At 42.8% G+C, this 25806-nt stretch overlaps 1 protein-coding gene across 4 annotated transcripts in view; it reads left to right on the top strand.

Annotated features, from left to right (window-relative positions):
- Positions 1-18259, top strand: part of SCG5 (secretogranin V) — a 74545-nt gene extending 56286 nt beyond the window's left edge. The window contains exons 6-7 of one of the 4 annotated variants that reach the window (XM_090033503.1): positions 8225-8325; positions 10460-18259. In XM_090033503.1, coding sequence (XP_089889629.1) covers positions 8225-8325; positions 10460-10466 — 108 coding nt within the window. In that variant the 3' untranslated portion in view covers positions 10467-18259. Of the gene's footprint in view, positions 1-3446; positions 3561-8224; positions 8326-10459 lie in introns of all 4 variants that reach the window. The other 3 variants (XM_090033502.1, XM_090033501.1, XM_090033504.1) reach the window with 3 other exon arrangements.
- The last annotated feature ends 7547 nt before the right edge of the window (positions 18260-25806 follow it).

The following is a 25806-nucleotide window of genomic DNA, read 5'->3' as shown; positions in this document are numbered from 1 at the left end:
ACATCTTGCTTTCACCAGGACAGTCCTCATTTTAAACACCTGTCCTGGATGTCCTATCATTTGTGGCTTTTGTCCCATTTTCAGCAGAGACCACTTGTAGTAGGACATCCCATGTGGGATTTTTCCAAGGGCTTGATGAAGGAGACTGGATGCAGCATGCTGGCTGTGTAGATTAATGAGCTTCTGTAGCATGCCTGCCTACTACTGGACAATATGTATCATCTGCCCCTGCATGCACTTGCTGGCTTCCTGTTCCTTCTGCAACTGCCAGAGCATATTCTCCTTCCACTGCTGTCATAGGCACTGCTCCCACCACATCATCTCAGTGCATGAAAACTGGTGGTTTGCAATCCCTAGAGCTGTCTGTGGCAGAAGAGAACGGGGTTTTGCCAGGGAGCACTTTTTATTTTTGCTTGTGCTTTTATCAATAAGGCAACACTTAGAGCCATGTTTTTCCTTTCAGTACTGCAGGGAAGTACACAGGCAGGGAAGGTGTGAAATTCAAGCTTGATGGTGAAGCAGCAAATGGGGGAGTTCTGAAATGGCCAGGTACTTTTAAGCAGAAACTGGCTTCCAGTATGTTAAAAAAATGTGGACAACATAGTCCAAAACAACATCCAGAGTGGCTGACTATGAGCTTGCACTAAGTGGACTGCTAAGGCCCATCAGAAACATGGTAATGTCTATATGTCCCTTCTACTGACTTCCATATAATGTTGGAGAGCTTCTGTCAGTTGGTAGAGATGATGAAACCTGGCTGTAACAACAGCAGTGGTTCTGCTACTTTTGAGGGAATTTGTCATGCAGACTTTTACCATGAAAACTTGAGTTTTGCCAGCATGACATTTTAGTATAGATCAGGATGTAGTCTACAGGTACCTAGGTTTGAAAAAGAGGTGGGATTTCAGGTACCACCTCACTCTTCTGCACTTTCTATTGGCTAGCTTAGGCATTCCTTGTTTGGTGTGATGAGTCACATTTCTAGGCATCTGTGCTTCCCTTTTACAGGTGTAACCCAAGCGGTACTCCGAGAGGTACCCCCTCTTCATTTGAAGGGATCAGAGCAGGTGCACAAGTGCTGTGGGATGTGTAGGGACTCTCCTCCCCCTATAGAGAAGAGCCAGACCACTACTGGGGCCTTAACCATATATCTTTTAATGAGAGAACAATACTGGGAACATAATCAGTATAAACCAGGGGGTATAGGGGACACTACAATGCCCCGAGGGGGCAGGATTCAACAAAGGTTAGACACTTACAGTCATAGACATATTGATCCAGTTGACAAAAGACAGGGTTAACCAACATGTAAAACACAAACAGCAGAAGAAACAATATGGGTTGGTGAAATATAAAAGATACAAAATGTCAAATGACAAGGAATATAGGGCCTAGGTACCTGGAGGGGGAGAAAACACAATAGCCCCTTTCTATTGCAAGAAGATTTTCTCTCTGTTAGCTTACTCACCCAAGCTAGGGCTTGAACTTAAATCTCTGATGTGGTAGGCAGAAACACTACCACACAGCCACCAGTGCTGGCACTACTTTTGGTTGCTAGGGGTCTTGACCTTCCTGGAGCCCTGGCTTCATATCGAGTTGCCTGGCCTCTTGCTGGAGGAGTTGGAAGCAGATCTGGGAACCTCTCAGATTGCTGCTCAGATCCTTGCTAGAGCTGGGGAGCCTCCTGCTGGCCACAGCCTCTCATAGGCGATTCTGGAGCCCAGCGGGGAGCCTCTCTTGCCGGCTGCATGCCGCACTGTTGAGGGTCCAACTGCTGTCTGCAGGTCCCACTTCTTCAGGCTTTTCTGGGGCAACTGCTCCTGCCCTGCTGGCCTAGCTCTTGCCAGCTCTTTGAATCTCCTGCCTTGTGGTCCCTCGCTGGTCTCCCCTGAGTCAGCTGTGCTGCCCCTTTTATCCCCCTCCAGGTGACCCAAGGGGGACATGGAGGGTGAGTCTCTGGGGCCTGATTGGTGAGGAAAGGGAATCTCAAGTCCTCCAATCATCTTTTACCCCTTCAAAACCCCTGGGCCAAATCATTACCAGATTAGTGAGGAAAGGGAATCCCAAGTCCTCCAATCATCTTCTGCCCTTTCAAAACCCCTGGGCTAAGTCACTGCCAGCTAGCCCATCACACAGGGAACATAGGTTCCTGACTTGGGTTTGTGAATCTTACCACTAGCTGCCTTAAAGGTAGGCACTCGACTGCTCAGCATAACCACGCATAATTCTCTTTATGAATTTCATGCCAAGTGTGTGCATATGTTCGCGTGAGTGGACACATGCCTGTGTGCGTGCATCTATAATGTAAAAAGCCTAGCTGCATTTGTTACTTACAGGGTTACTAAATCCTATGTGCTCTAATGCCCAAATCCAACTCCCCCTTTAGGTGGCTAAAATGTTCATTTGCTGGGATGGGATTTCTCTGATTTGCAATCTCAACAATTGTGCCTCCTGCCATACCACACATGCATGGCAGGAGACATGATTGCATGACTGGGGAGCAGATCTCATTCATGCCATATTGCCTATGCAGGAGGAGTCTAGGATCATCCAGGGAGCCCCAGGAGCCAGTATGAATCCTTGTGTGGTCCCCAGATCTGGCTAACAATCAGCTGATTGTAAGCATATTGGGACCACCCTGGGCTCAAGTTCTGGGGCAGTCCCAATCTGTCAACATCAGCTAATTGGGACTGCCCTGGGACTCAAGTCTTGGAACAGTCCTGATCAGCTGACTGTCAGCAGAATCCATGATCTGTTGTCATCTGGCAGAGATGTCATCTGCACCGGGATTCAATCCCCTGGGCAGTCCCTATCAGCCAGTCAGCTGATCAGCAACACCCAGGAACTCAAGGCCTAGAGCGATGCCAATCTTCCCCAGGATCAGCTGATCAGAACTGTCCGGAGCTTGAATCCTAGGGCAGTCCCTGTCACATGTTTAAATTAAAGCATAATGGAAATCAGCCACAAAGTTTTTACATATAGTTTGAGTAATAACTTGGTAGCTGGTTTCCTGTTTTATTATGCCATTAATCTACTGAACTTGTGGCTAGTTTACACTTTAAAATGCGATTAACTGGTTAACTGCGTCTTAAGTGTAATGTCTGCCTGGGGCCTAAGTAAGTGCTATTTACCCACTTAACATTAGAAAGATAAACGGCACCAGCTTAACTCAAATGCTCTTACTGAGCATGCTCAGAAAGACCTGCTGCAGCCACTTACGCTTTGCCCAGGAGAGCACCTAATTTTGTCAGTCAGTCCCCAGAATGCTAGTTGTAGGAGGGCAGCCCTCCCAACTTTTAGCCCAGAGGAGGAAGGGACTTTTGTCTGGGGATTCTAGGCCTTTAAGAAAGCTTGAATCTATATCTCCCACTTCCCAATAAAGTTCACTATCTGCCAAACAGTGGGGTAGGGCTAACACTACCCTCCACCCCTCTGGTCCACAACAGGAGAAGATATGTGGAGACAGAAGAAAAGCAAATGAGAAGAATTATTGCTCAGTGAGATGCCACTGCTCTGGAAGTCAGAGGGTCCTGGTTTCTGAACCTGGCTCCAGCTTATGGGTCTGTATGTATTTATTCAATGGTTATTTAATGCCAAATACAGAAACAATGCTGAGTACAGAGAGCAGGGGCTGGCGCACAGGGCTCCTTCCCTTTTAGGACAATGTTAGTCTCACTGAGCCACAGAGCAAAGCATCTTTTGGTTTGTTTTGCTTTTGGAAACATGTATTTCCATGAGCTACTAAGTGGACCAGCTTCAACAGCAGTGGTGTGTGTCCTTTGTATCCACCACTTTTAGCCTATCACCAGGTGGTTAATGTATTCTACTGGGAAGCAAGGGATGAAGGTTCAAATTCTCAGGCTGGAGACCTAGAATGTAGCATCTGTTAATATTAGTGTAAAAGACAGAACATTACTAAGTATGTTTATGCAAAAGTACATGGTTTCACCAGCAGAATATGATTGCCACAAAACAGAAGTGAGCATAATGGATTCTGTCTGAGCAGGCTCAGAGGGGCAAGTTGAGTTGTGTGGGAGGGGAGTGGGATCTAACTTTAGACAGGTTAGTAGCACTGAGATACTTAAAAGGGAACTCAGATTTGTGCTTATTTGCCTTCTCTAAAATCTAAAAAATCTTTTCTTAAATACACTGAGAACTCTATTTAAAGTAACAGCAAACTTCAAGTGGCTTGATTTTAGGGATGACTCTGTGATGGATACTGCTTTGGAAAGGAGGTTGATTTAAGGTTTTGGCCCCTGCCTTTGCCCCACTGGTATTTCTGCATGTTTTCATTTAACAGTCATTGGATGGACAGACAGCAGTGAGTGAGCTTCTGCCCCATGTGAGGGGCAAAGAACCCAAGCCCCTGTCTTTCCCTTACTGTGGCTAGTTCTCCATCTGGTCCTGCATATCTTTTCCTTTTGGCTGCCCAGTGGTTCAGCTTCAAAAGATGGTGGAGGCTGTTTTTGGCAATATCTAGTCTGAGTGGTTGTTAGGACACTTTTCCAGGAAGAGGGAGATGTACGTTCAAACCCTTTCTGTGTAAGTGAGGACTGGAACCTGGGTCTCCCATTCCTCTAGTAAGTGTTGTAATAACTAGCTTATTGGGCCGAAGAATGGGAGGTACCTGCTCTTCTGTTGTTTTTCTGCAACTTACACATAATCGTGTGCCTTTACCATGGGAATAGAATCTTAAATCCTCTCAAATGGCCTGAAATGCTGCTTATGCAGCCAACACTAGTAATATAGTGCTACTTCTTCATCTAATGACACAGTTGGGTTTGGGCCTATGTCCACAAGAGAAACTGCATGCCACCCCTGACCCCAAAAAAGCATGACACCAGCCACCATTTGGAAGCTCGCATCTCTCCACAGCCTTCATTCCACTGTCAACCAGTTCAGCATCAGGAAGTCCATGGACAGAGCAGCAGTCCTGGAGGTGTGCTTGATCATGCAGAATATGCTAGTGAACCATGTCATCTGTCACAGCAACTCAGAAAAGGTCATCACTGGATTCTGCCATTGAGTTGTTTTGTTTTTGTTTCCCTAAATAATCAATAATATGGTCCTGATAAACTACAGACCATATTATTGATCTGGCTTGAGAGAAAGGAGATACTTCAGGGCTACTATAATATTACTTTGACTTCATCAGAGTTAGCTGAGATTTATGTCAACACAGAATTTTGCATTATATCTTGGTTTCTGTTTTATTAATTCTTAAGAATTCTTTATGCAGTCTCATTTTCTTCTCATTTCTAAGTAAGCTCCCTCAGAAAACAAACCAATTAAGTCTTCTAAGAATTTTATGATTACTCCTAGAAAGTTGTGTAACAGTTGAATTTTGCTAAATGAATATTGAATAGATCTGCATAAAACAAATGCAAAAAATCTGTTTACATGCATCTTTTTTTAATGAGTCTTGATTTAAAGTTACCACTGGGTATGCATAAAAGTTCAAATAAACCACAAGAAGCCTCACGGTTTTGTTCCCCTGGTAGGAAAACCTACCAGTAGAACGTTATAAACATTTGAGAGTCTGCTGACGGCCTAGAGCCAGGGGGGCCCTTTAATACATCCCAGCATCCTCGGTGGGCACTTTTGGCTGCCAGAGTGCTGAGAGCAGCTGAGTGCATGGGGAAGCACTGATTGGCTGGCTGTCTCCTCTCTCTCAGATGTGAGGCTTTGAAAGATGAACCCCAGAGCAATCATATCAGTTACTGTTTCTGCATGTTGCAGTTCACTCCTACCCCTCTAGTAGAAACCAAGAGCTGCACCAACACCTCCTTGTACTCCTCCTTTCACCAGAGACTTAGATGTCCTGTGCCTGTCTTGAGGTGATCCAGGAGATGCTTACGGTGGCACACAGCACAGGGCTCCAGGGCATGTACTTCCATGTGAGACTGCTTATCAATGCTTGTGGCCATCAAGCCTCATGGATCTGGCCAACAAATTCCATACCTACAGGCTGGGGAACTCCCTTCTTGTCATCACAGAGGCAGAAAAGGATCTTGGAGTCGCTGTTGATTCCAAGATGAACATGGTTCCGCCAATGTGGGGATGCATAACCGCACCTTGTCATGCATCCACAGATGCATCACGAGCAGGTCCAAGGAGGTGATCCTCTCCCTCTATGTAACATTGGTCAGGCTGAAGTTGGAGTACTGTGTCCAGTTCTGGGTGTCGCACTTCAGGAGGGATGTGGGCAGGATCGAGAGGGTCCAGAGGAGGGCTACTCATATGATCAGGGGGCAGCAGGACAGGCCCTACAAGGAGAGGTTATGGGACCTGAATCTGTTCAGCCTTCACAAGAAAAGGTTGAGAGGGGATCTGGTGGCCGTCTATAAACTTGTCAAGGGGGACCAGCAGGCAGTGGGAGAGTCCCTGTTTCCCCAAGCACTACTGGGAGTAACAAGGAATAATGGCCATAAGTTGACTGAGAGTAGATTCAGGCTAGACATAAGGAGGCACTACTTCACAGTCAGGGTGGCTAGGCTCTCAAACCAATTTCCAAGGGAAGTGGTGCTCGCTCCTACCCCGGGTCTTCAAAAGGAGGCTAGACAATCACCTAGCCGGGGTCGTTAGACCCCAGCATTCTTTCCTGCCCATGGCAGGGGGTCGTACTTAATGATCTGCTCAGGTCCCTTCCGACCCTACCAACTATAAAACTATGAAACATGGCCAAGGAAGATGAGACCCTAATGGAGGCCATGAAGTCTGGGGTGGTCTAGGAGCACTTCCAGACTGTTGATTGGCCTGCAAGATGAGCAGTGACTACTGGGAGCAGATCATTCTGGGCACCTGAGATGTTGAGCAATGGCTGCAGAACTTTCACATGTGTTGGGCCACCTTCATTGTCATTGTTACCTAGTTGGTCTGCTATATCAGGCAGCAGAACACTGGTATAAAGCCACCTCTGACCCCAACAATACATGTCACTGGCCACCATTTGGAAACTCGCATCTCTCCGCAGCCTCCATTGCACTGTCAACCAGTTCAGCATCGGGAAGTCCATAGACAGAGCAGCAGTCCAAGAGGTGTGCTTGATCATGCAGGATATGCTAATGAACCATGTCATCTGATATAGCAAGTCACTGAGGGTCATTGCTGGATTCTCCCAGATGGGCTTTCCCAGCTGCATCGGGGCCATCAACAGCACGTGTATTGCCATTGTCTGCCTACCTCAAGACTCCATGGAGTTAGTCAACCATAAGGTCTTCTTCTCTGTCCTGCTTCGTGTTGTTGTACAGACCACTGTGGCCACTTCACCCACATCTTCAGTGGCTGACTGGGCAGCATCATGGTGCCAGAGTCTTCTTCAACTCCACTGTGCCCTAAATGATGGAGGACAGAGAGTATGCCCCTGGAGCCCCCAGCATAGAGATATTCTAAATTCTTATCCCACCCCTTGTCATTGTGGACCCTACTTACTCGCTCTTACCCTGGCTCATGAAGCCCTACACAGGGCACCTGGACAGCAGAAAAGAACACTTCAACTGCTGCCTCAGCAAGTGCCACATAACTGTCAAATGCACCTTTGGCCACCTCAGGGTGCACTGGAGGCGTCTCGGTCAGTGTACACCTGGATATGGCTAAGGAGTATTTGTGATGCTTTATCTTGTATTCTCCACAGCACCTGCAAAGCCAGGGGAGTTAGAGCATGGGACCTCCAAGCTCCCCTTCCCACAGAGTTGCCTCCTAGTTTCCATGGAGGCTACTTCTGCATTGGGAACCCCCCAGTTTCCTATCCACTCTTCCTAGTGACCTTGACCCTCCCCTATCCCTTCTCCCCCTTTTAATGTAGTTGGACGGTAAAGAAAGAGGGACTGTTTTTGAAAATGTTAACATCTATGGATTTTATTAAATCAAGTTATGTTTTGCTACTGGAAAAAAGATAAACAGAGGTACATCTTTTTCCTGCACCATATTCCCTTGCCCAGATGCTTCCGTTGCCCAATATTACATGGGGCCTGGGTGGAGGAAGCACAGTGCACAGGAGAAAACCACATCCACCTTTGCCAGGGCATCAGTGCTTAGGGTGCACCAACCAGCATGGAGGACATAAGCTGGCATGTAGATATGTGGAAGTAAGGGTGGGAGGGGCTCTGGGGATTGGAAGCCCTGGCTAGCTGAACACCAGCCTTAGACAGGGGGCTGGATCTGAAGTGATTCCTGTTTCAGTTTTCCCATCTTTAGGGTTTACGGAAAAATTATTTTCTTTCAGGCATTGCAAGACATCCAGGCTGATGGAAGCCCTGGCCAGCTTAATACTTGCCTTGGACAAGGGAAGCATCTGGACACAGGGGAATATGGTGTGAGAAAGAGGTGTACCTCAGTTTACCTTTCTTCCAGTAGTAAAACATAACTTGGTTTAATGAAATCCATAGATGTTAACATTTTCAAAAACAGTCCCTCTTCTACAAAATTAAAAGGGGGAGAAGGAATAGGGGAGGGTCAAAGTAACTGGGAAGGGTGGATAGGAAACTAGGGGGTTGCCAATGCAGCAGCAGCCTCCATGGAAACTGGGAGGCAACTTTGCAGGGAAGGGAGCTTGGAGGTCCCATGCCCTAACTTTCTGGTCTTCATTCTGAATCCAGGGATGTCTTACTGTATGTGGTGGACAGGTGGGTGATACAGGACCCACTGTCCTCATGAGAGGGCTGTGAGGGTGCAGGAGGAGCTAGCTCCACTAATGGGGATGCAGCCTCATCATGGTCCACTGATGAACCCTGATGTCTTCAACCAAGTACCAGTACCCCACCTATGGGGCCTTGTGCCATACTGGGAATGTTTTGTGTCTGGAGTCTAGAGGCTCCTTTCCCTGGTGGTGCTGGTTGTCAGGACTATGGCCACTGGTCCTCTGCAGGGCCTGTTCCCCTGCAGGTCTTGCACATGGTAGGGGGAAGATATTGGAGTCTGGGACTGAACTCTGAGCATTATCCCCATGACATTCTAGTGCACTGGGACAGCAGGCTATAGTCAGGCCCTGGAGCTCGGTGATGCACAAGTTTATATTGCTATCTATTGTTACAGCCATAGTTAGGGGCATTTATGGCATGACAAGAGACATAGACATCTGTCTGTTTGGCCTTTGTGCCACCATAAAAATGTTCATGGTGATACAAAAGCAACGTCTGTTTCCAGTCTTCAGGTGTCACAGATCTTTGATTGAAAATAAGAAGCCATGCCGCCAAGTTTTATTCAGATCCATGACTCACCTGAGGTTATAAAGGGCCTCACAATGGATTTTACTAATATTTAAGCTCATGATAAGGCTACTTTATACTGCCAGAAGAATGTAAATAGTTGAAAATTGATCCCAGACACTTTTTACTCCACTACACTGTCCTGATAGTTCCACAGCTGGATTCATGGAGCCTCCACACTTGTTTTATACTCCTGGTATAGCACAAAGTGAACTCAAAATAGCCAAGGATTGTCCTGGTAGTATTCCTTTGTCGAGGAGGAACTGTTTCCAGTTTAAGATTGGCAGCAGACTCTCCATTTGGTTCACATGGAAAGGCAGGGGTCTGAAAAGGACTGTTGATGAGGAGAAGGACTGTCAGCCCTCCACCGGCATAAGATCCATGAGAGACATTACATCAGTAGCAAAAGCTTGCCCTTCTATCTTTAACTTATGCTGGTGTCATGCAGCTGAGAATCAGAGATCTGCATCCTGCTTATTGTCAATCCCCCTTTCTCTTTGCTCTGAGTAAAACAGAAGGAAACCAATATGCTGGCATTTTATTTAGATTTTGTTAAATTCTCTCATTCATTTTTCTGCATTGCAGAGTAAGTACAACTAAAGCTTTTATTCTTTTTAGTGGAATACATTATTTCTTGCACTAGAGTTTATTTTGGAAAAAAACAATGACCGACTTGAAACTAGTAAAGCTAATTCCCCTGAGCTATTTCTTTTTCCCAGTCCTTGAAGAAGAAATAGCTCCCAGGGAGAAACTCTGAATATTTCCAGGCCAATTATTCTTTCAAAATAAGCTTTCCCTTGGTATACCCTGAAAGACTGGTGAAGCTGCAACATGTAATGCTGTATATACTTTTACTAACCTGATCACACACAAGCTGCTTCTGTGGAGAGCAACCTTCTGAGTTTGATTTGTTTGTCTTTACTGATAAAACACCCAATATACTATTGATCTAGTTTGGTAGAGGTGAGCCCCTAATTTTCCATAGAATGGAAGTAGGCTGTGAAGGACTAAAGTCACTAAAGCAGTGAAAAATACACTTAGAATAGTCGGGTCAAGTGGAGAACGCAGAACTTCTGAAAGAAGTGACTTGGTTACTTCTGTTTATCTGATCTGTTTGGTTTCCTAACAATCTATCAGTTTACACAACAGGTAAAAATTGTTTATATTCCTATTATTGCTAGTTGGGTATAATTCCCCATTAATAATTAGTATCTTTTTTATTTGGTTTTTGGGTTTTTTTAAACATTTTTCAGAGTGTGAACCCATACCTGCAAGGACAGAGACTGGACAATGTTGTCGCAAAGAAATCCGTTCCTCATTTTTCAGATGAAGACAAAGGCACTGAATAAGAACTGCAAAGATGAACGATGAAAACTCAGGCCATTCCTCGTGAGATCGTAATATTGCTTATATATAACCAGCTATTGAAATTATTGTGATTGGCAGCATGTTTATTATTTATATAATTGTGGATGAGAAACAGCTGTATTTATAACATTATGTTTTCCTAAATAATGAAAATATGGTTCTGTTTTCTGTTAAATTATGGTAATAGGCCTGTTTTGTTGTTTTCGTTTTAGTCATGGAGTAAGCTTTAAAAATATTAGTCATGTTAAGAGCTAACGTGAAGTAAATGGCTTCAATGAGCAATTTGTATAAATGAAGGCAAGCAAAAATATTACTCAACTGAGCCCAGTGTTTAATCTTAATATTTGCGACATTCAAAACACAGAAGTTAGAGTTTTGTGTTTTGTTCACAAATACAGTTACTTAGCAAAAACAAACTATTAATTTACTCAGAGACTTTTGGCTTTTGGTCTATTTTAATAAACAGTCAAGCAATCTAGAGCATTTGCTGAGTGACATTTTCTAAATATAAAATAGGATAATCTGGTTCAGTTATTGTCAGGCTAAACAAAAATTAAAACAGTATGCTTTGATAATATATTCAGTGCAATATTTTTCTCAATTGTTTCTTATCATTTCATTCCCTCATTGTTTCCAGATGTTTTCACCCACCTTAGCTGGCTGCTAATATTTCTCTAGTCTACAAAGTGGCATCCAACTCTCTCTGGCTTAGTGTCGGCAGCATTTAGCCATTAAAACAGAGCTGTCTAACTTCCAGGCAGCTGGGGGCTGCACTCCAGAGAGGAGCCACAGACCCAGGGACCATATGCTGTCTGTACTGGTGGGCTGGGACTCCCCTGGCTCCATTCCCCCACTCTGAGGCCTGTCCAGTTCCCCATCATAGCCTCATGGGCAGCCTCTCCTCCTCTGCAGCAGCTCAGCTCAGCTCAGCTCAGGTCCCCGTGCCACACACATAAGATCTGCCCCCACTCTCTCAGCTGTATGAACCAACCTCCTGCAGTGTGGGCAACTTGGCTTTGCCATGCAGCTCAGGCACTCCAGCCCTTTCCTGGCAGCCATGGAAGGATCCGTTGGCAGGAGGAGTAGTGGCCTGGTGGGAACCCATGAGCCACTTGCTAGCCTTTCAGGAGTAACATGTGGCCAACCAGTTGAACAACCCTGCATTAAAAAGTGTCTGAATTAGTCATGCTCCCATGAAATGTCTCAGCTGAGCAAGATGATATTTGCCTTTGATAGAAAATATTACCGATTGAGACTCCACTAAGCCTAAATTCCTGGGTGTAGAATCTTATCATTAAAAATCAGAATGAGCAGCAGCCATATCTGCAGCACAGTGTCAGCCTGAGTCATCAGAATAAAGCGACACAAGAAGCTGCTCTCAAGGTTAAAAATTTGGATGGGAGTTGGTTGTGGGTTTTTTGACTATCCAAATTAGGCTAGAGGCAAGTAGGATTCTTACTACTCAGTAAATCTTGCTCTGGGCCTCCAACTCTACTCATTTTCTGGTGATGCTCAATACAGTTTGTGGCAGATAAACCCTTGGTTAGGCTACATAAATTAACTTTCTTTGCCACCAGAAGAAAAGGTGTACTACTCTATGTGCATTTAACACTCCTGAACAAGAAGCAGAGCATAATTTCCTTCCCCATCAAGCAGCAGTACTCTGTCACTGCTCTTGAAATAGCAGTTAGGCAACTCAGAAGGCCTTTCCTTTCTGAAGGACTAGAGGAGGGCACTGTTCTTTACCTTAGGCAGCAAACTGAGAGCTAGAATTGGGTCTACAGATCAAATTCTGTTATTTTTACAAGTTGTCTGGCAAGCGGGCTGCATGCAAAATGACCCATGGAAAATCATGGAAAATAGTTACCTTATCTTATGAACTTCAGTTCTGTGATGCAACAAACTGCATACCCCCAATAAAAAAAATCAATCGAGATGACATACTAAAATACGGACAAGACTGACAAGCTGAATTTTCACTTGAGGTTAGATACAAGTAATTCACACCACATCAATAAGTGGACTGATCTGTGTTTGGAATTAGTTTTCAGGGCAGAACTGAATAAACAATCCATAATAAATTATTTATTTGCTGAGCTATGCCTCACAAATACTTTGAGAAAAGATTGCAAAAGTCTAGAATTGAATGTAGTCTAAATTATTTATGAGCTGCTTCATACTTTATTTTCTTTTAACAAATATTTTAACTGATATTTTGAATTGTAGGGGATATAATGTAGAGTGAGATTTATAAGTGGATATTGCAATTAATTGAACATTTAAGTACCTATTATTTCCTGTACCTACTAACTTCATTGGAAGATAAGGATACTCAGCAGTCCACAGTATCAAAGTTTGGTCTATTTATGAAGCTTACTTAACGTATTTTTCATGCTTATTCTCTGTTCAGGTTTTGAGATTGCAGAAATGATTCATAGCCATACTCTACAGAGTACAAAACACGGGTTATATGTCATGCTAACCATTCAGAAGCAGAACTCTCCATTGATTTTAATGGCTCAAAGTGGGCAAAACATCCATTGCCTTCTGCATATCCACTGAAGCTGCAACTGTGGCTAGAAACATTCTAGTTAGAGAAGGGTTTTCCACACCCATAGACCTGTAAGAATCTCTAGATTTCTCTAGACAACCCAGTGCCTTCTCCACTGGTAGAAAAAATGGTTTTATAAGCGCTAGCTGGTTTACCATATAAAAGTTCATTTTGATGACTACCAGATAAAATAATCAATTGGTAAAGTGACTCATGCTTTTTTAAAACTCTTCCCTCCTTTATATGCTGCTTCATGTATTTGTGTTTGGTACATGCATGGCTTATAAAGGGAGGGGCAAGGTGTGGTTTGTTTAATAACATCAAAAATCTCATGTCTGATTCCTTTAAGCATTGCAGTTCTCAGTCACTTTATCCCACCTTACATAGTGATGTGATAATTAGGCACCACAGACTGACTAGATTACTGTAGAGATCCTTCCTGGTAACTGTTTATGACTGCTGCAGAGTCTGGGAAGCTGAAATTTTCTCTCATAGAACTGTGTGAAGAAGGCAAAACAAGTTCTAGAGTTTCAAGATTTTTTTCACATTATCACATTATGTTAAACCTCCCTTAAAGGAATTGCCTGCTAAATGAAATCAAATTCCTGGCAATCAGCAGCAATCTGCTGATTCCATTAAGCAGGTTTAACTTGCCAGGGAAGCCCCAAGTTGAGAAACTTTCATGTCTGGTCTTTATAATCTTGATAATTAAGTGAACAATTCTATTAAAATTAATACAAATACAAAATTAACAATTCTATCTATGAATTCTATCTAATAAGTTCTATGTTTGAGCTGCCTTTCTGAAATGGACTAGAACAGGGAGTCCCCTTTTCTCCTCAAAAGAGAACAATGGAATTTTAGTTATGTTTAATGACCTTTCCTAAAACACATCATATTGCTGATCTCTCAGTCAGTCAGGACCCAACAAATATCAAATGCCCTTTTTCAGTAAAGTGTGTATGTTGCTCATTCACAGTATGTTTATATGGAGTATATAACAATAGTAAATTAATTTTAGCTTTATTTTGAATTGTGAAATGCCTGACTTTCCTTTAAAAAATCTGGATAATTAAGGAAGATATTTCAGTAAGAGATATCAAAAATGATATGCTTTCAACTTTCACATGTGCAGCAGTATTGCCAATCCCACCGTGTCAAAAATCATGAGACAAACTCTTAAACATCAAAAGATTTGGAACATAAATCATGAGATGCTATTTTTAAGTGTGTGTTTGGGGTGTTATTTGTGAAGGTGTGGTGGGCTGTGGGTGTGTGTGGGTTGAGTTTGGAGCCTGGGTAGGGAGCATCCCACACACCCTGGCAGGATACGGGATACTGTGGATCAAGAGTGAGGGGCAGCAACAGGGCTTGGGGGACTGTGGCTCAGGAGTGAGGGGCAGATGTACACACACACACATGCATACATACAGACAGACAGACAGCTGCCCACAACTCTGTTGCATGACTTGCCCTGGCCCCAGGGCCCCATTAACCCCAGCCCCTGCTGCCTTCCCTCACTCCCTGTGGGGGCCTTGATCTGTGCCCCCCACCCCTTCCTTCTCCTCCTGCCCCTTCCCCTCCACAGATTTACTAGTATGGACCTGTCTACATGCTCCAGAAGAAAAAATCCCGAGATTTGATCTTTCTATCAGGAGATCATGAGTCAGAGTTAATTGGACATGGAAATCAGGGGTCTTGTGATTTTTTTCATGAGAGTTGACATTACTGCAAATGTAGTAGTCCTAAGTTAGAGCAGTAATGAGATTTTAAATTTAAATGCCTTAGGTTACTATGGTTGTGTAGTAGTTTAACTCTTTAGAATGAAAAATTTCATATTGTTAGGTATTTTAAAAACTGCAAGTGTCTTAATAAACTCCAAAGGATTTTGAGATACAGTTTGTACAAAAGAAGCTATAAAAATAAAGTATATTGTATTGCAATGATATTATGTATTTATGTACATACTATAGTATTTAAAGTATTATTGGGTGCATCTACGCATTGCCCTACGCTGATATTGTTACTGCACCAGGCTTTATTACTTCCTTGTGGAAATACTAAAGCATGGTTCAGTAACCGCCCATACTGTACTGTATGTGCAGCACATGGTTATTTTTAGCAGTTACTTTACCATAGCAGTGAGCTATAATGGCGAAGTAGCTGCTGGACATGTGTAGACATCCATGGATGCTACGTTGCCATAATGCATCACTATAGTATGTAGCATCACGTGTAGACGTGCCCATTAAGTGACTGAAAGCATTTGATTTGTAACACAGAATTTGCTGTGTGTACTTACATATTTGTGCATGTATGTGTACACAGAAGTATAAAATACACTATATTTTGATATTAGTCAAATCAGTAATATAAAATATAAGGATGCTAATCCACAAAGTAATCTTAGTAGTGTAAGAGTGATTGAGAAAATAAGAAACACTGATGTGCTTTATTTCTGTTGACACATATGTATATAAATGTTTAGCAGTATATATTATTTCTATTGGCACATTAATATTTAGCTAAACAAAGTCTTTTTGACATTTTACAGTGCCTATACATTTTCTTTAAGAAAGCTGTGGAACTATTTCCTGAAAATGGAAGAGAACATCCAGTAGGGTTGTAAGCAGAGCTGGTTTGAATAGTTTTGCCAAATGCACTAAGACAGCTCATTGTCTATTTCTCCATTTGTAGGGAGGAAGGGCAGAAAAAAGATACCCTGAATGGCCAGGGTATTACTTTCACTTATGTGAGTTATGGGACAGCCAGGTAGGTGTACCTACCTGTTTTGCCTGATTTGGGGTTACCATATTTACTTGTGTAGATGGCCCTGATATAAGATAACCCCCCATTATATTTTATATATGGAAAATTTACCAATTTGTATAATTTTCTAGGTATAGAACCTACCTATTGGAGATTTGCCTTGAATTTGTCCCCTTCCCACTGCTACCTCAGAGGAAATAAATCTGGGGGGGTCAAAGTAGCCCCTTTGCTCTCTGCTCCCCACCTCCAACTTTTTCTTCCAGTAGTCCCTTTCCCCTCTCCTCCCTGAAAGTGAGGAGCAAATTTGAAAATAATGGCCTTTGACATTGAACATGGCTGTAGCAATTTGCATTCAGTACCCATGCACTTAGCACATCCAGAATTGATGCATGTTATCTTTCTTTGAAACTGATGTCTGTTTTAGCACAGGTACTCCATAAACACACTTTTGAGTACCACTTTGGCACCTACTTACCATGGAGAGTTCTGCTTCTGAAGCTGGACCGGCTTGCTTTGTGCCTCAACTGCTCAGTATTGGTGTGTACTCCAGATACCCCCACAAAGGAACCATATACTAAATAGCACTCACTCATAACTGGAACCAGGTGCTGTTTTCAGAAGTCTTGGGATACTCCAAAAATTTATATGCAGATGAGGCCCAGGGCAACCTGGTCCAGCTTTACCTTATGGAGGGTGGGGCCACATTAATCATATGTGAGAGGCTAAGGGGGTAAGTGACAGAGAGATTCAGAGTAAATACAGATGAGAAAGTCACCACAATCAAAAGAAACATGCTATATAAAATGCTGTAAGGCAAATACATCTAAGCCTGCGGCAGTGGCAGAAGATGTTACTCAGAAGTTTCAAACTACCCAAATAGCCATTCTGTTAAATAAGGCAATGCAGCCAAGTTTAAAATTCTCTTTGTTTCAGCTTCCTTTTCTACTAACCCTGTCGGGTGACATTGGTTCCCAGTAAATCAGAGGACAACATTTATAATCATCTAAGATCTCATCCCAGTGCATCTGGCCAATTGAGTCAGAGAATTTCTGTCTTTGAAATTAGATACCCTATGGTCTATACAAATTGGAAAGGAAGGAAAAGCCTTAAAGTGGAACTTAAACACTTTGGAATATACCCCACACAAGACACCACATCCCACCCATGGTGTGTGTGCACTTAGAAATGACAAGACAGTTTTGAACAAAATAAAGGAAAATTTGTTTTTCTTTTTCTTACCTAGCAAAAGAACTATAATCAGGTTTCCATACTTTGTCTAGGATGACCAGCCACATCAGAAACACATAGTATAAATGCAAGGAAATTATCTTGTGCTTCATCTTCTATATGCACTTATTTTGAGCTTTAAGTAGTTGAAAAATACAGATGTATACTCATGCATTTTATTCATGTTTTGGGATCTTAAACTGTCTTTTTAAAATCAAATATCTATTTTTCCCCTTTCAGTATGTGAGGAATTCCTTAAACACAAAGCCACAAATCCTTAGATGGCATAAGCCTTAGCTGGTATAAATTGTGATAGCTCCATTGAAGTCAGTGACAACAGCAGTAATTTAATTTGGTTGTGGATCTGCCCACTCCACCTGCCTCCCTTAGAAGGGACAGGAAAAAGTTTCATTTTACTTATTAGGAATGAATGGCTACTTCCTGCTCTTTTCACTTTCATTTAGGCATGAACATGTCCGTAGCCCTCAAGAATGAAGTAAATGGATGACTGCCAGGGTCAGAGAGAGAGGAAAGAACACAGAAGGTGACAGTCTCTCCTCTTTCTTCTTAAACCATTAATGATAAACTACTGAAAGGCAAATGTTAAAAGAGAAATATACTGCAACAAAAGTGGGGATTGGAGTTTCTACAATTGAGGGCCCCATCCACTGCACACCAGGAATATGTTTGGCTAATGTAGTCCTTGCACAAATATTTCAAATAGTCTTCTTTCTATAGGAGAAAGAGTTAAGTAAATCATTCTTCAGGTTCATAAGCACAGTTCTAAGTGTCTACGTTCAAGCTTTCTGCCATTAGTTGAAGAATGGGGCTGAATTCCAGTGTATCATCCTAATTCACCATGAGGACGAAGTATGTAGTATCTGATCAGGTTTGCTTTATTTATGATTCTAACTGCTTGCCATTGACTATGTGATTCCTGACAACAGAAATATCTGTTACCCATGTGTTGAACACATGAGAGCATTACAAATCTTAAACGATTGTGAATGTCATGGCAAGAGCATTAGCAATTTGAGCTGAAAAAACTTAAAAAAAGCTTGCTTGGCTACCAGGGTCTATTTTTTCTTTTGTCCTGAGAGGGTTGGGGAGAGTTGGGTCAGTGATATAGAAGATAGTAGGGCAGGGTAGTAGTGTGGTGGGAGGGGGGGGTTCCAATCTGGAAAAAATAGGGAGATTTAAATAAACCCCTTTTATATTTCACATGGCTAAGATCAAGTGTACGTACTATCTCTTAAACTGGTGGAATCAAATCATATTCAAATATATGCATGTAAATGGGTGTCTTCTCATTTTAATTGTAATATTTCATCATATTACCAGCCTGTCCAAGAAAAACAAGGGTGGGAGTCAGTGGCTGAATTTAATTGTAAAGTGACTGAGGCAAAGGAGAAATCACAAAGAAGAAAAATATCCTGTTTAGAACCTTGTCTGTTTACTAATGGCATCACAGACTTTCTGTCCTCTTCTACATGGTGTCACTTACAAATTGCTGCAGTTTAAGTTTAAACATACAAATATTGTCCAATTTTAGTCTTGACTTTTATTTCAAATGTAAGGGACAACAGACATGGGTAACATTCTTGGAAGCCACCAGGAATCTTTAGAGTTCTGATTATCTGAAAGTACAGGAGTTAGGTTCCAAAGCAGGGCAGTATGCTTTTGATGCTGAACGTATTGCTACCATTGTCTTCTCTACTTTTCTTTCTTTGATAAATTTATTTCTTAGGACCAGATTTGGTGCAGGTTATATCCACATAAACAATGAAAGCCATTAGTAGTTGCTAAAAAGTATCATATAAATATGTTTGTGAGCCTTCAATTAGTCTGCTTTCCCGTGTGCACATGATTATGTTATCTAATCAGGACTAGAATTCCATTGGGATATCTGTGATTATGGTTCAGATCCTGAAATACTACCACAAGCAGTGTACCTTTGATTTTCAGGTTAAAAACTGCAGGATGGAAATCTTTTATTTTTAAAGATTTGAAGATGAAAAAAATACTGAAATTCTTGATAGTTTGCAATATGAAATATCCTAAACACTCCTGTCTGCATATACCGACAAGAAGAAAATAGATCATAAAACTAGCGACAAAGTCAAATGCAAAATTTCCATTGGAGTCAATGACTACGGAACTAGAGTCATCCACTTTATTGTTTCATCTAATATTGATGAGGTAAAGATAACTGTAGAATTCCATTGAAAAAGTAAGTCATTCTTTGAAATAAATTCATTAAAAAAAAGCAACTATACAGAAAGCTAAGCAATTCAATTACTAATCAGGGATTGAAACATGGAAATATATTTCTGGTTATTTTGTGGACCTTTATTGCTACTACTACTTTACAACTGAATTTTTCATGCTAAACACCATATATATGCCACTTATAATAGTAATCAGTCAATTGCCAGCATGAGAAAGGGGTTCATATGTGGCACCCCCTGCCTGATAGCCCTCCTCCCACTGCCCCCAGTCCCAAGCAGCCCCTTGCAGGCTAGAACTCTGCCAGCCTGCAAGGGGAACCTGCTGTTTCCCATGTTTTTTTCCTTAACAGGCAAAAATCAATGTTTTTCTCCTTTAAAGAAAATCCAAGTTTTTCTGCAGCCAGTGGTGATGTGTAGGGGGTGCACAGGGATGCACATGCACCACCTGAGAACATTGGTGCACCCCCTGACAGGCCATGCTCCCTGTTTAGGCAATGGGCAAGGGGAGGGCAGACAGGAGCACAGGTGCCCTTCCTGTGAGCACCGGCTGGGGAGTAGGAGCACCAGATGAAGCGCTGCAGCCAATTCCAGCCCCCGCTCCCCCAGTCAGGAAGACTGGCTGTGAGGGGACCCCCCCCCCCCGCAATTGCTGACTGGTCACTGGGGGGGGCATGTGCCCCCCCTGGCTAAGGTGGCACCAGTTCCCCATGTCTGCAGCAAATGGAAAACCCTGATCCCTGGTCATTAAGTATCTAGCTGTCAATCAGAAAAAAAGAGAGGGGGCAGTGTATGGCAGGCTGGCAGAGATGAGGGAGACCCTGGGAGCTATGAGAAGCAGGGATTGTGCTTGCTGGGCAAACGTGCATACAGGCCTGAGGTGAGGTGGGGAGTCTGCCAAAGTTGAGCCCAAGCCCCTGGACTGGTGGGGGAGTAGGGGGGAAGCAGTACCTTGGAAGAGGAAAGTTTTGTTCCTGTACTGCAGCCCCAGGACCTGCTGCACCCCCAGCACAGCCACCACCTCTCCTAGCTGGCACTCAGACAGCTCGTTGACCTGCAGTGTGGGTTCCATGCCAAAGCCTGCAGTCACCCCACACAGTGCCTGTAAATCTCCCCACCCGTTACAGAGCCACAAAGAGCCCCAGCCCCTCCCAACCTCCCCTGGCCCATGTCTGTCACCTATGACTGCCTGGTGCCCACCTCCCCAGGTTCTCTTGCCCCATGTCTCTCTCCCTCCATGCCTCCCCTCTGTCACCTGTGTGTACCTGCCAGCAGGCAGAGGGTGCCAAGGCAGCAGGAAGGCTGCATGGCACAGGGCGGCTTAGTCCATAGTCCTCAGCCTCCAAAAGGGAAAGGTCTGCAATGTGCACACCATCCCACTCCTGGTCCAGCCACATGTGTGTGCATGCACATGCATGTGACACCCCCTTGCTTCCAAGCGCCCTTCCTTCCAGTCCCCCCAGCCCCAGGCAGCTCCTTGCAGACTGGAACTCTGCCAGTCTCCAAGGAGAAACCCGCAGTTTCCCACTTCAAAGGGGAAAATCCAGGTTTTTCTCCTTTAAAGGGGAAAAATCCGTGTTTTCCCACAGGAAACAGAAAACTCAGATCCCTGCTGATCAGTATGCTGCCTGTTGTAACACATTGCAAGGCACCTAAGGATGTGGACACACAAACAAGGTATTGCAAGGTAAACTACAGTGTAAATTTAAAGCAAATCAGCTATTTTTGGATAACTGCCCAGATGCAGTTTTTACTTAATGGAAAATGCAAGGTAGATTACCCCATTTTCAGTAAGGGGTAAGCTGCTTTGCATTTGGTGTGAGGTAACTGTTACTGTTACTGCTGAGTGGGGCTGCATACACACGTTCAAATCATCCAGGACAACTCCCACATTTGGTTTCTTGAGAGAAAAACTGTCTAGTACAGAAGTTCAGGCAGAAAAGCAAAGAGTCTGCAGTATAGATGCTGGACTCCCAGGGGTCCCTAGAGCATGCAGCCCAGAGTGGTTAGGAGGCAGGGATCATCAGGATCAGGGAAGGTGGGGGGTGGTCTGGGACACAGACACAGGCACAGAAGAGTCCTCCAGCTTTTCCCACCCTTGTGGCTGTGTTGAGCCCAGATAAGGCAGGGCAGGACATACACTTATTTTCCTGAACCAAAGTGCTGTGGTGCAATTCAGGTAGGGAACAAGTCCAGAGCAGAACCCACCCCCTAAGTCAGGGGTGGGCAAAATACGGCCCAGGGGCTGTATGCGGCCCACCAGGCCATTCTATCTGGCCCACAGGGTCCCTAAAAAATTTAGAAAATTAATATTAATCTTGTCCTAGGCTGCCTGTCATGCAGCCCTCGATTGCTTGCCGAAACTCAGTAAGCGGCCCTCTACCGAAAATAATTGTCCACCCCTGCCCTAAGTGTTTCAGTTCTGGGCTTTTCCAGTCTGAAGCACTCGGGGACATGTTCTGAGACTAACGCACTTCTCTGTCCCCCTGTAGAAGGGAAGAGGAGGAGAAAGAGAAGCAAAACTCACAGCAATTGGAGAGGTTGGCTCTGCATCTGCTGCCTGTACAGAAGTTCTGTCTCCTGAGAGATTCTCCAGGGAGCCACTTCACTCGGGTTGTTCCTGAGTTATTTTTCTTCCAGACTGGCTACGTTTAACCCAGGAGAAAAATTATGAACCTCTCTACACTCATGGTTTCTCCTGAGAGAACTGGGACTGGAGAAACTAAATGTCTGTCCAACCCTACAATTTACACTGTAGCTTACCTACAGTAAGTTGTTCATGTTCCACAGGTCTTCCTGCTAAAATCATAGAAGGCTTAAGTGCCTAGCATGGGACTGTGAAGTCCACAGTGGGGATCATCAACCTTAAAGGAGGACAATGTAGTTCTGGGTGTCAGAACACCTTCAAAACTTTTGAGACTCGAGTCGCAACTGACTTGATTTATGATACCCTTGCAAGTCAATAGTAGTCTGGCTTGAACTCCCTTCTCTCCTGGTTTCTAGATCCTTGCTTGTAACCACCAGATGTGTAACCTCTCAATAAGGTTTTACACGCATTATTTTCACAAAAGAGTACAAAATAACAAGACAGATGCTTAGACCAGGAGACTAGGCTTTAGCTAAAGGCTTTATTTCTTTAGCAAGAGCTCCTTTACATAAGAATAAATTCTTTAGTTCCTTTGAAGATATCCTTGAATAGTTTTGCATTTTATTTTGATAGTATTATTTACAAAGAAAATGATTCCCTTCATTACTTCACAGTGGGGCTGCCAGTATTCAAATGAAGTCTGTGCTTCTGCACACATTCACTGTCTGGTAAAGTACTGTACTTTGTATAAGTCCCAATAGGATGAAGTCACATAGTAGGTACTCTGCTTCTCCGTGACTGTTTGCAGGATCTAGCAAGAACCCAGAGTCCTCCAGTCCCCAAATTATCTCTTTGCAGAAAAGGTCTGTAGGTATTTTTTCAAATAAAATATTTAGAAAATTATAAAGTCGGTAAGCAAAACTCCTATTGAAGCCAATGATGGTTTTACTCAAAGAATGAAAGATTTGGACCTTTGATAATACAAGTCATTTGGTGTGTTAAAATACAAAACATCTGCTCTTCCCAAATCCTTTTTATGAATTAGGAATAAAGGCCACACCCAGCAGTGACAATTTTTCACTGTCGAAGGAGGGAAAGTAGCTTGGCTCCTCCCCTCAAGTGTGCCTGGTGTTTTCTAAACACAAAATGGGCATTTTATAAACACAAACTGCAAAAAGATATTCCATATCAAAGTCTACTTTTTTCAGCTGGAATCTACCTCACCAAGTTAAATCAAGAGAAAAATCTTAGCTATCTTGGTATAAAAGCACTCTTTTTATTGCGGTGAAGACATAAGCAAAAGAAATCACAAACTTTGTGCCAGAGAACTTACAATTTTAAATAAATGAACTCTCCCCAAATGCAAGAAAATACCGTCCTCTGATCTGCTGTTTTCCTACAATAGCAGAAGAGGCTATGATTTTTTTTTATATGTCTGATAAATTTCACTGAGGTTGACCCCAAAGGATTCTTTCCTCCAACTTTTTTGTAATATTTTTAAAAGGGAAAAGCTTTTTTTTTAATTCTGAATTCCTATGCTCATTTTGAAACCTTGTCAAGAAATAATAATACCTTCTTCCCAAGTGTTTTTAGTTCCATCTGGTTCAAAACCAAAAAAAACCCCTCCTCTGTCTGATCTGAAGTGTGATTGATTTGATCACTTGTAGTTTGACTTCTTCTCTTACGTCTTTAATGCATTAAGACTTCCTGTAAAAAATTGTTTACACTTGTAGACTTTTTAAAAGTGCATCCAAAGCCCAAGCATTCAGTGCCTGTTTTGTCGCAAATTCCTAAGGGATGGATCCTGAATAGTTTACAGAAACTCTCTTGCCATCAAGTGAATTTACACTTTCAAAGTCACTTTTAATTGCATGTCATTTGTAAAATGTAATGCAATTAGACTGTGGATGAAAACAGCAGATAAAGAATTAAGAGGCGATGTGATTCTTGGTGGAGATTTAAAGACAGGGCTTTTGTGACTACCGACCAAGAATGATTTCTGTGGTGGTTACACTTCAGAAATAGAATACAGGAATTTGAAAGTGCTAAATACAATCTGAGATATTGTAATACGGGGGCAGATAAAAGCATAAATGCCCTATCCACCTAAGCTAATCAGGACAAAACAGGAGATTTTTGACAAGGAAGCAGAAGTAAAACAGAACAGTTGGAAATATTAAGACAAAAGTTTTGGCCTCAGCCTTGTCTGTGCGGTTTCCCAGAAGTGAAAAGTTTTTGGCAATTTTTAAAGGGGAGATTTTTGGTAACAATACAGATGAAAAATAGAGATTTTTTATTCTTGTAGTTTCATCTTTTGCTTTTAACCCCATAAGTACTTATTTAAAATTCCAGCCCTTATTCTAAATATTAATATGTACAGTAAAGTTAATGTGTCCTTTCACAGGAGAGCACAAAAGTATACAAAATATGTGGGTTTTCCAGTAGGGTTCTCCTAATTCACACTTTAGTCCTGCAGATGTGTGCATTGCTTAATCCACTGGAATTAAAGTCAAGCAATAGGTAACTCTTCACAGGATTAGGGTCGTGAACCCCAGGTCAGAAAGCATCTAAGTATATATGTGAGTTCATCTCTGTTCAGCAAAGCACTGAAGCATGTAGTTAAGTACTATTCAAATTAGGAAAGGCTACTGAACCAGAGTCTTATCTATAGGAGTTCTCAAAGACGACGACTTTAGGTGTATATTAGCCACATCAGTAGAGACTTTGTTTATTCAATGGAAGCATTTTTATGGGAGATAATTACAGACTGTCAACGACTTTCTTCCCCATTCATATCTTCTTTGTGAAGATCCAGAAGTTCTTTATAAAATATTACCATATTAAAACTTCTATGTAAGTAAGTATTAGAATAGAAGAATTTCAGAAGGGGCTAAAGGCTTAGAACCTCAAACTAGTTAGGCCCCTAAAATGAATTTATTTCAGTTAGAATCAGATGCTGATATAAGCTAGGAACGGACAATCAGAAATCCTGAGGTTGAATCAATTCAGTCTTTGCAAGTTAGTTTAAGATGTGCAGATTAAATTGAAACAGATTCAGGAAATGCAGGCATATGCCTGCAGTGACTCAGGCCAGAAGCTGGGAGGTGCTAGAGCAGGCTTTCAGGCTCTGTGTTCACTTCCTCTTCCTGCTGCCCCTGAGGTCTCTGGGATTTGCAGTCCAGAATTACAGCAGCAGGACTCTGCATGTTGCTCATCACTTTCTCTTCCTGCTTCCAGGTGCCTCTGGAATTTGCAGCCAGCAGTAAGTTTGAGCAGGAGAAGGGGAGTTTAACCCCTCTTCCTGATCTCAGACCCCACCTGGGGTTTGCCTGGGGGAGGGGGGCAGCCCCACCCCTGCAGACTGGGATGTATGCCCAGGCAGACTTGCCCCTTGTCAGCCAGCCCTCACTGATCCAGCTAGGGAGCAGACAGGTGGGGCCAGGGCTACAAAGCATGCTGGGAGTCTCTGATTTAACTTGAGCCAGGAAGGGGTCTAGGACAGAAGTTTCATAAACTGGTTTGATCCAAATCAGTTAAGTCTGATACTACAGTCACCCAGGTTTAACTTAAACCAGTTTCAGCCATTTTGAAACTGGTTTATGTGCACTGAACTTCTGTTCTGTTACAGGTTTAAACCAGTTTCTGATCACTTAACCAGTTTATGTGTAACTTCTGTCCATAATGTTAAGGATCTGAGCCCAAATGACTTGGTCATAAATAACTCAGGTGCTTTGAAAATTGTATTCATTATAGTTATTTTATAGGTAGAAAAACTGAATTATGTGACGATCTAAGTGACCTGCAGATAGAAAAAAAAAAGATTGTTGCCTTTTTGAGAATGTTTGTCTCTTGATGTATAAAGGCAGCCTGAGA

Source organism: Crocodylus siamensis, chromosome 2 (assembly GCF_052110815.1).
Source record: "Crocodylus siamensis isolate JL-2025a chromosome 2, ASM5211081v1, whole genome shotgun sequence".
NCBI lineage: Eukaryota > Metazoa > Chordata > Crocodylia > Crocodylidae > Crocodylus > Crocodylus siamensis.
Note: the sequence above shows the minus strand (reverse complement) of the source record. Positions and strands in the feature narration are given on the sequence as shown.